The sequence below is a fragment of the Arctopsyche grandis genome, chromosome 12, assembly GCF_051622035.1.
Source record: "Arctopsyche grandis isolate Sample6627 chromosome 12, ASM5162203v2, whole genome shotgun sequence".
Classification (NCBI taxonomy): Eukaryota; Metazoa; Arthropoda; class Insecta; order Trichoptera; family Hydropsychidae; genus Arctopsyche; species Arctopsyche grandis.
In genome coordinates this window covers 5,767,348-5,777,792 of record NC_135366.1, presented here as the reverse complement: position 1 = coordinate 5,777,792, position 10,445 = coordinate 5,767,348, and the positions used below count along the sequence as shown (strand labels likewise).

Genomic DNA, 10,445 nt, shown 5'->3' with positions numbered 1-10,445 from the left:
AATATTCACAAAATTTCGACGATTCTTTAAAAAAACATTTTCAAACTTCTTCGGTTTTTAAAGGGACATCAAAAACTATTCAAAATGAACTTTTAGATTGTATTTTGAACGTGTGTAGGGAACAAATAAGTGCTGAAATAAAAAAAGCAACTTATCTAGCTGTTATGGCAGATGAAACAACCGATGTATCGATGCATTGTCTACAGGTTAATGTTTTTCGTTACGAATTAGGGGGTTAAGTTTTTGAAAGGTTTTGGGGTTTTTTTTAATCCGCGTCGCGAAACCAGCAAGAACGAATTTTTTTTAGCAATCTTACTGGAGTACCAGCGTATTTTTCGAAATCTTCATCGCGTTTGGACGCACCCCTTTAATGGGTGGTGAATTTTGCTAGTTTTTTTTTCAATAATACTTAAATCCACATGTAAGTGGTCGTACGCCAAAAATTGTGCTTATCTTGTCATGTTATGACATGATAGAATAATTATGGTGACATTTTTTAGACATCTTTTCAGTGCAGCCCCGCCACTAAAAATTATCACGAGCCGCCACTGGTTTCTATACACGTGTCTTGGAAACAAAGGAAGAACACACTGAACCCATAAAAACCACGAACTACGTCCAGGCGTATGAACCCATAAAACCACGCTCGCAGCATAAATAGGTCAGCGCGAGTACCAAGAACAAAAGATGTGCACACGACACACTTTCAACCCAAAACGTTTATAAACCAACGCAGCAACCTCCACTGGCAGAGTGAGCCTCTGGAGTTCATACAGATCACTTCTCCGAAGAAACCTCTTCGTACATACAATAACCATTGTACCAATTTTGAACGAAAATAAACGATCCTCTTTCAAACTCAACTGAATTTCCATAGGCCGGGAAACGGTCGAAACCTTTCACTCGTCCTATGACTGGTGACCACCGACCACCTGTCCTATAGGTCTGTTCATACTTAACAGCACTGCACGGCTTCAGCACTGCACGACTCCGTTTCAAATATGTCATTTTATTACATTTCTATTCATATCTACCTACACGTCGCGGTCACGTCACGTTTACAGCAATTTGGCCGAGTGCAAGGCAAAATCGGCTTACTTATACATTAGAGGCCATGACGATACGGCGCAATATTGCTTACGTCGTATTGTCGAGTACTTTCAATATGAATGCATACACGTGCATTCGTAGCTACGCGTCAGAATACAAGTCAGCAAAAATGTTTCGACGTTTATCGAACGAAAAATTATGTATATTCGCGCTGTTGTTGGAAGAAGAAGCTCAAGAAGGCAATAAAAAAGCACGGAGGCGTTTTGATGTGCATCCCATGTTAAAAAATAGAAAAACCGAAGGAGAGTTTTGGACACTGTATAAGGAGCTTGTGGATGATGGACAAATTTTTTTTAAATATTTGCGCCAAAACCATGTCGAAAGATTGAACAGCTGTCAACTGTCACTATCGATAATTGGTCCAAAACAGCAAAGTGGCAGACTTATGGCACGTAATTCGCGTGTATATTTCCACGATGGCCAAAAAAACGGATACGATACGTTGACGGATGTTGCTGTAAGGTATGAACAGGAAATGTCGGGTACTGCTGTAAGCCTGCCGTGGCGTAAAAGTGGCGGTTGGTATGAATTTACCCATACGAAATGTACCAAAGAATACTTTTCGTACGGCCGGATACCTGCTGAAGTCGGTACGTGCTGACTAGGTATGAACAGACCTTTATAAGGAGCAATATGGGATTTACCCATACTTATTTCCTTCACAATTCGTCATGGGTATGGTCGGCTACTCTTGACCACAGGAAGAATGCTGCCCTCATCAAGTTCTAGTTTTCCATATTTAGAGGCTATATCTCCTGTCCGTCTATTCTGGCTGAGTTGGGCCTTCATGCTCCAAAGAGTGTGATATGGACCCGCCATCGTCCCCCTTTTCACACTCCTTTGGCTAGAACTGTGACTTTTAGTTATTCTCCGATTCCCAGTGGCCTCCGTTTCTTAAATTCACTGGATGGTGCAATTGACATTTGTCACGTCTCTCTTCATTCTCTGCACCACTTCCTAAGTTATGGAAGTCGCGAATATTTAGAAAGGTTGAGTTAATGTATTTAATTATGATTTTATTAAGAATTCTTTTTTTCTATGTCATGTTTTATTTAGTTATCTTTTCTTTATTTAATTTGTATATATAATTTGTTTATTTATCTTGTATTTTTTCCTTTTGTACTTCTTAATATTTTTAGCACACTCGTCGCTTTGGAGCAATCTGTTAGACGAGTGTGCTTGATTAATTGATGTAAAAATAAAATAAAAAAATCAAAGATACTATATGTACAATAGCGTCCGTTTCGTCCATTTTGCTCTGAGGTATCGAACGAATGATTGACATAATTTACTGCGTAGTGTCGCATCGCTGTCGTTCAAGTGCGGTTTACCTAATATTGTCGCACATTGTTGTGAAGTGTCGGATCGGTCGGTTGTCGTATAGTGCGGTCAGACCTTTATTAAGGTCTGACCTCACTATGCGTCAACCGAACGATACGACCCGACACAACAGTACGCGACCAAATATTGTTTGTATGAAATTGTATGCGACATAACGCACTACACGACAGCCGCATGACGTAGAACGACACCGTGCGACAAAGTTGACTTTAAGGTCTGACCGCACTATACGACAACCGAAAGACAATTTTAGCAATGAGAATCTCGAATACGGAATATGGCCAGAGAAATGTTATAACGATAGAAGCGCCCTTTCGAATACATTTCTTGTTTCAATAACACGCGTACCGTTTCCATAACTACGCAATATTGTACGCGTACACTATAACTACGCTCGGAATAGAATCAGGGTCATCACATATTACTACATAAATAAAAGTCCTTTTTTATAGTTAAATATACGTGTTTTATTTTCACCAAGATATTTATTTTATATACGTGTTTTATAATCACCACCAAGAGAAATGTTTTTAAATTTATTTAAAAATATTTTTTAGATTTCTCTGGTGCCACCACTGAATCTGTTCGCCGAATGCTAGCTGTCGCCATGGCGCTTTCATGAAAACTTTCATATACGATGTTAATTGAATAATATGTTACTTAAATGATCAATTTACTTATAAAAATGTATCCCATGTTGTTTGTTGAGTGTTTTTGAATGCATCGTGCAATTTCTAACGATGCACTTGCCCATTGCCCTTGCTCAGAGAAGTTTTTATCGGACATACATCGAGTACCAAGCATTAAATACAACGGATGCTAAAATTATTTAGGATTGTCTATGGACAATCGTCACTTAACAATATAACGCCTAAAGCTATTTCTATTATTATAACATTTCTTTGAGTATGGCTTAATGGTAGCGTGTATTTTTAGCATCAAGTGATCAGTGGGTTCAATCCGCCATACTGCTGGTTAGATTTTTGGGGTATTTTCCGGAAACCCGTCATTTAATCTAAAAATTCATATAATTTTTGTCAAAAATTATACCAATCTTGAAAATTCATACAACGTACGAATTCAAATTATAAAATACAACCAACTATAAAAACCTAACTTTAAATAAATAAGTGTTGGCTGCATCCATAAGCCAAATCGAAACAGATAGTGGATCATTTGCCTTTCAGCATCAATAAATTCCACATTTCGACCACTCTAATCGGTTTTTCATCATTTTCTTCGTAAGTAATGGTTTTTTCGCAGGTTTCCGAGCGTACAGTCCAGCTTCTTTGAGTCGTCTTCTTAAGGTTACATCACTAATTTCAATTGAAAATTGAGCCGAGATCTCTTTTCTTATCTCTACAGCAGTTTTCAACCGTTTCCGTAAAGATAATTGAGTTATCATGCGATCTTGTCTCTCGGATGTGCATATTTTCGGTCCTGTCCCCTTCTTACGAGCAAAAGTTCCAGAATCCTTTTTCTTTTTCATTATTCTTGACACAGTAGATATAGAACGTCCCATTTGTCGAGAAATTGATCGCAATGAATGTCCAGAGTCTGCCAAAGCCGCGACTTTTATATTCTCCTCCAATGATAGTTGAATGTATTTTTGCATGGTATTTTTATTTTCAATGATTTCAATCCGTAAACCTCGAATGAAAAACTTGAATACTTAAATATTTATAACTTAGTAAGGAATGAAAAACTTAAATATTTCCGCGAGTCTGCTGAAGTCACATTAATGATTAATTGATGCTAAAATTTGGAATAGATGCTAATAAATGCTAAATTCGTAAAATATACGAATAGATGCTTAAATAACAAACATCAAAGTGAAATTTGCATAAAATTAATAGAAAATTTAGAAGGGTCTTTCTATCCCTTTGCCCATTTATTATTTGAAGAAATTGAAGGGATAAAACAGAGCTTGCAGTTTACCATATACGGTGTTTTTCCTGTCGAAACCAAGCAACTCCTTTGTCTACTACTGTAAACAAAATAAGACAGTTGGAGCTGTGTATCCAAAAGGCTGCTCAAAAAAGCGTCTTAAAACTAGACTCACACTCAAGACTAAATGAGACAAATCTATTCCTCCAAACATTGAGTAAACTATTCAATCCATCTCTGGCAGGTACAAAATATAATATTAATGTTAAAGAAAAATTTTTGTTTTTTAGAAACCTGTCATTGTTTAATGTATTAACAGAGGCTCAATGTTTGGAAGGATATCAGTACTTTTTTACACAATTAAGAAGAGCGATGATAATGAAGTCACCAAAGTCAGGGAAGAGTGAAGGCGGGAGAAGAATGGATGAAATAAAATGTTTAAGTAATGATCTTTTGGGTTTTATTAAATTTAATAGCCAATTATGCTATTATATATTATTTTATGTTAGATTTGGTACCGACGCATAGAGTTAAAAGATTGCGCAATTTTTATAATAAAGCTATGAATGTCGTAAGTGTTATTTTTTTATTGGGGGGGTGGGGTGTCTGAGTTCACATTTTCTAAGAAATGATTTTAAACAAATGTTACATTTGTGCGATTTTACCCCACTATGAATACCTATATGTAAATTGCAGTTTGATTTTGTAAAGAATGATTTTAAACAATTTTCACATTTGTGTGACTTTACCCTAGTATGAATAACCATATGTGCACTAAGATTTCATTTCCTTGTATATGTTTTTGAACAAACGTTACATTTGTGTGACTTAGGATGAATACCCATATGTAATACTTTGTTTCGAAGTAAATGTTTTTGAACAAATTTCACATTTGTGTGGCTTTACCGTAGTATGAATAACCATATGTGCACTAAGATATCGTTTCGAAGTGTATATCACATTTGTATGGCTTTACCCCACTATGAACCCTCACGTGTACACTTAGATTATATTTTCTGTTAAAGATTTTGAACAAAAGCATTATGAATACCCATGTGCGCACTAAGATTTCGTTTCTTTGTGTATGTTTTTGAACAAATGTTACATTTATGTGGCTTTACCCTACTATGAATACCCATATGTACGCTAAGATTTTGTTTCGTAATAAATGTTTTTGAACAAATGTCACATTTGTGGGGCTTTACGCCAGTATGAATAACCGCATGTGCACTGAGTTCACATTTTCTATGGAAAGATTTTAAACAAATGTCACATTTGTATGGCTTTACCCCATTATGAACCCTCATGTGTACATTTAGATTACCTTTACTGTTATAAGATTTTGAACAAATTACACATATATGTGGCTTTACCCCAGTGTGACTACCCATATGTGCACTAAGATTTCGTTTCTCAGTAAATGCTTTTGAACAAATATCACATTTGTGTGGCTTTACCCCAGTATGAATACCCATATGTGCATTAAGATTTCGTTTCACAGTAAATGTTTTTGAACAAATATCACATTTGTGTGGCCTTGCCCCAGTATGAATAAACATATGTGCACTAAGACTTCGTTGCATAGTAAATGTTTCTGAACAAATGTCACATTTGTGTCGCTTTACCCTAGTATGAATACCCATATGTGCACTAAGATTTTGTTTCGCAGTAAATGTTTTTAAACAAATGTCACATTTGTGTGGCTTTACCCCACTATGAATACCCATATGTACACTAAGACTTTGTTTCATAGTAAATGTTTTTGAACAAATGTTACATTTGTGTGGCTTTACCCCACTATGAAACCCCATGTGTACATTAAGATTACCTTTCTTGTTAAAAGATTTTGAACAAATGTCACAATCATACAGGTTTCTTCGAGTATCCGAATTTTTCTTTGTCATAAGATTGTTTTTATGAGTAAACAATTTGTCTCGGAAATCTATATTATCGTCCAATTCAGAATGTGTAGAGAACATCTTATCTAAAGCTTTTCGAAATGGTAATTCTTCAACTAGATTGTGTCTATTGTTATCTATTATTGCTGCCATATTATCTCTCAAAGTAATTTTTCTTCCAGGGGTCTAAAAAATAAACCAAACGTTATTCAATTTAATACTTGTGTAACTTTTTTTATAGTGTGATAGTCATTTTACATGTGAATTTATATTTTCGATTAACTGAATGTTTCACTAACAATCGATGTAAAGAATTTGAATCCTATTTATTTACCTCGCCGTCGTCTGGTGAACTAGAAATGTTGGGTGGCCAATCAGCACCCAACTGATCTTCCCATATTAAATCTTCCAGCAAAACTTCCTCTGGCTTGACCTTCAAATACTTGTCTAATTCCACTCTCGACGTTGTGTCATTCTGATAACAAGCGTTTCGAAAGCTGTCGAACAATTCCAGATTGTTGACACAAGAAAGACATATCATATCTGGCAGATGGTCTCCTTTCCTAACCTACAAATGTGAAAGGTATTGGCAATTACGAGAAGTGGCGAATTATCAATAGCAATGGTTCAAGTGTAACGTGACTAACCCGCAGCTGACAGCAGGCCCAAATGCGTTGTACCAAACACGGTGGATGAGGGTCCTCATGGATGGAGACGAAGGACCCTGCGGGAGCAGAGCAGAGACAAAGTCTGCACTCCATCGCTCCTCAGGAGGGAGAAGCACAAACTCCTGGAGAGTGAAGAGTGGACAATGGATGCTTAGATGTAGACACTTAAGACGTTTGGAGTTGAGGGTCTTCCCAGGCTGAAATTCAAGTGGCGCTGGTGATGTACTCGAGTGGGGTTTCTAGTTTGTCGAGTGTCAAAATTAGGGTTGCCAACCATAATTTTCTCCTGGAAAACCCAGGCATTTATACGTTGGTAAGAAAAACCATAAGACAATTAGTCGGAACCGTCCGTTTCTTTCCAATAGATTGTTTAAATACTGACTATATTTGAAAAACTGCTATATCTTTCGCTGAAACTTACTATCTTCACTTCCGATCATATTAATTTTTAAGGAATATAATTTCACGTGATCTTCAATCTTCCAGCGATATATTGAAGCTGAAAATAGGTAAAACAATCTTTGAAGAATACCGAAATAAGTTTGTGATGTTACAGAAGATTTCTCAGCGTCATGTAGCACATGATTTAAATTGTGGATGCCACAGTGAAATGTGAAACAATTTTTTTTGATAAGCATAATAGTGTGGCGGCTCGCTATACGACATGGTCGAGTTTGGTCACTTTCCTGCGAGTGGGGACCAACTCGGCTGTGTTCGTACGCATGAGAGCGTTTGCACCCGCGATATGTACCTCGTTTACGGCCTTAGCACCTTGGTTTACGGCCAGTACCTGGGGGGCTGTCATATATATTATATTATGTATAAATTCGCTAACCAGTTCAGTAAAAACAAATTAAGCTTAAAATTAACAAAGTTCAGCTTAACAAAAATTAAGTTATGGACACAATCCTATTCAAACGTCAATTGACACCAACAAAAACCTAAATTATTTGTTTGTACAAAATATCTGTTTTAAGAGTTCAAATAAATTAATACAACTTTGTAATTATGGAGGATGAACGAATGAGACGACTGGCATGTTAATGCACGTGTTTATTATATGACAGCTGAAGACAGAGTGAGTAGTGGCTCTCCGAACCCAGCCGGGTTGGTCCCCACTCGCAGGAAGGCAACCAAACTCGACCATGTCGTATAAGCGAGCCGCCACATCACTCCCCCCCCAGCATCAGCGATACCAAAATTACAAAGAAACAAATTTTACAATAAAAAAAAATTATTGTTACACAAAGAAAGAGAAAAAAATTATTGAGTGGGGAGAAAAAAAATTGTTGACGTGGGTCATCCGCTGTGTAGGTGTACCGCCCTGAATGGTCGGTAGATTCGAGGGCGGTTACGTCGCGAGCAGGACGGTGGGTGGTCCGATGGTCGCGCCGATGCGATGCGATGCTGCGGCGGCGCCGCTCTTCCGAGGCTGATGTCGGTTGGTGGGGCGGCGGGGGCGGCAGGGGCATCGATGTGGTTGATGATACTCCGAGCTGGACCGTGAGTCGTTGTGGCTCGTGGAGGTGTTGTAGCGCTACCGCCCGTCTCGGCGTGACGACGCTCGTGGGGACGGACGGGGCCTTGATGATGATGATGATGATGGTGCTGAGGTGGTGTGTGATGAATCTTGTGGTGCTGGATGACCGTTCTATGTGTAGTGGATCGCGCATGACTCCACATCCAGCTGTCAAGATCGTCGTCTCATTCGCTCCCCCATTTTTTTAAAGCACCTGTCATCGACGTTGTGGCTGGACTCCAGTCGATAGGTAGGTAGGTAGGTAGCCGTGTCTGCTCGTTTATTGTCACCCGCGGGCCGCGACGCGTGTTGATGGCGATGGGGGCGCGGCGGGTAGCTTCCCCGCCTGGCTCGGCGAGGCAGGGATGAGCGGCATGTTGAAATTGATCGAGGCTGCGTGACTCGATGTCGGGGGTCACCAGTATGGAGGATGAACGAATGAGACGACTGGCATGTTAATGCACGTGTTTATTATATGACAGCTGAAGACAGAGTAAGTAGTAGCTCTCCGAACCCAGCCGAGTTGGTTCCCACTCGCAGGAAGGCAACCAAACTCGACCATGTCGTATAAGCGAGCCGCCACAATTTATTAATTTCAGTAACTGAGGTCCAACCATGTCCCAAGTGTTGATTAAAATATCTAGTCAATCCATCCATGTGTTGCTAGAAGACGAAAAAGAAAACAAAAGGCATTCTGGGTCCATCCTCTGAATGAACTGAGATACTTAAAAGGGCAGTTTGTGACACTGTATGAAGAATTCAGGCAATACCCCGATAAATTTTGTAGTTATTTTCGAATTTCAAAACAAACACGTCTGGCTGCCGAGCGAGTGCGTGGCGTAATGAGTGAAGCGCCGGCGCTTTTTTACCGCTCGTGTGAATAATAATACGAAGTTTCATATGATCTATTCCCTTTAACGCCCAACGCCCAGCGCTCAAAATGCAACACTACTCGATAAAAAAGCGTCGCGTTTTAAAAGCGCTGACGTATGAACATATACATGGAAATGCATTTGTTCTATTTGAACGTTTTTTTAACGAACTGTTACATTCGTGGGTGATGTGTTTTTTGTTGTTATTAATATTTCCGCTGCCACCAAGCGTTTTTGCGGAACGCTACTCCGTAAATAAAACTCACTTTATTTTATAAGATGATTATCTTCTTTAATAGTAGTAAGTATACACGAGATTAGTTAGTATTACACGTTACTAGTTAGTAGTTTCTAGTTAAGTCGTCTAATCGCGAGTCACTAGTTAGACGCTTCAATTGTAAGTCAGTGATTAGTAAGAGACGGTTCGGTTGTAAGTCAGACGGTTCGATCGCAAGTGATCAGTTAGAGTGTTTGATCGCAAGTAACGGTTCGATCGCAAGTGACCTTCCATATGTTTAACATCAGTATATATTTAATAGACGTAACAATTTGGACCAATCATAGTTCGTGATAAAATAGGGGGGAACACGAGTTAAGTAAAACAATATCTTAAGACTTTAATACTTTGACCCTTGAGTGTATCGAGAAATGGTTTTCACACAATTAGTTACGCAGCTTTAAAAGGGTTTTTGAGGGAATACGATTCGAGTCGAGTCGTGTGAAAAATGCTGGTAAACTAATTAAAGACAATATTTTTAGTGTTTGCATATGTATCCCTTGAGGGTAGATTTCACGCAATTCGTTGTGCGGATTAAGAGTCGTGAAAATAATGCAGAAAAGCGATAAAGTTAGTTGAAAAACGATATTTTTAGTGTTAACATATGTGTCTTGAATGTATCGAGAAATGGCTGAGTAGATGCACGCAATTTGTTGTGCAGGCTTAAGAAGGGCTTTGATATTTTTGGGGGAAACATAATTCGTCTCGCAGACTGATTTTAAGGTCGTGGGAATAGAATACAGCTAACATAAAACAAATAAAGACTTATGTAGATATAACAGAACGTTAAAAAAGCTCCCGTGAGAATGAAGCCTTAGGCTGGCCGCGCACTAGGCAGCCAGGCTGCCGCAGCCAAAATATTGAGCAGCCAGT

General features: G+C 38.6%; 2 protein-coding genes and 1 long non-coding RNA gene across 3 annotated transcripts in view; all 3 read right to left on the bottom strand.

Moving 5' to 3' along the window:
- The window catches only part of LOC143920042 (uncharacterized), a 366,222-nt gene that overhangs the window by 351,274 nt on the left and 4,503 nt on the right, over positions 1 to 10,445 (bottom strand). The window lies entirely within an intron of this gene.
- Positions 2,265 to 10,445, bottom strand: part of LOC143920049 (uncharacterized) — a 422,197-nt gene continuing 414,016 nt past the window's right edge. The window contains exon 3 of the long non-coding RNA XR_013261303.1: positions 2,265 to 2,331. This is a non-coding gene — a long non-coding RNA (uncharacterized LOC143920049). The remainder of the gene's footprint in view (positions 2,332 to 10,445) is intronic.
- LOC143920041 (uncharacterized) lies at positions 4,786 to 7,114 on the bottom strand. Its single transcript, XM_077442727.1, has 4 exons — positions 6,884 to 7,114; positions 6,571 to 6,804; positions 6,080 to 6,422; positions 4,786 to 5,017 (listed from the first exon to the last, which is right to left on the bottom strand). Exons 1-4 carry the CDS (start codon positions 6,995 to 6,997, stop codon positions 4,917 to 4,919), a joined length of 792 nt encoding a protein of 263 aa, XP_077298853.1. The 5' UTR covers positions 6,998 to 7,114; the 3' UTR covers positions 4,786 to 4,916.

Excerpts from the sequence above, each read along its gene's own strand:
- LOC143920041 (XM_077442727.1), bottom strand. The coding sequence starts at position 6,997 with ATGGAGTGCAGACTTTGTCTCTGCTCTGCTCCCGCAGGGTCCTTCGTC. Across the intron at positions 6,805-6,883 it reads GGGCCTGCTGTCAGCTGCGG|GTTAGGAAAGGAGACCATCT; the intron begins GTTAGTCACGTT and ends TCACATTTGTAG. Across the intron at positions 5,018-6,079 it reads AACATTTACTATGAAACAAA|GTATTCATAGTGGGGTAAAA; the intron begins GTCTTAGTGTAC and ends ATTTACATATAG.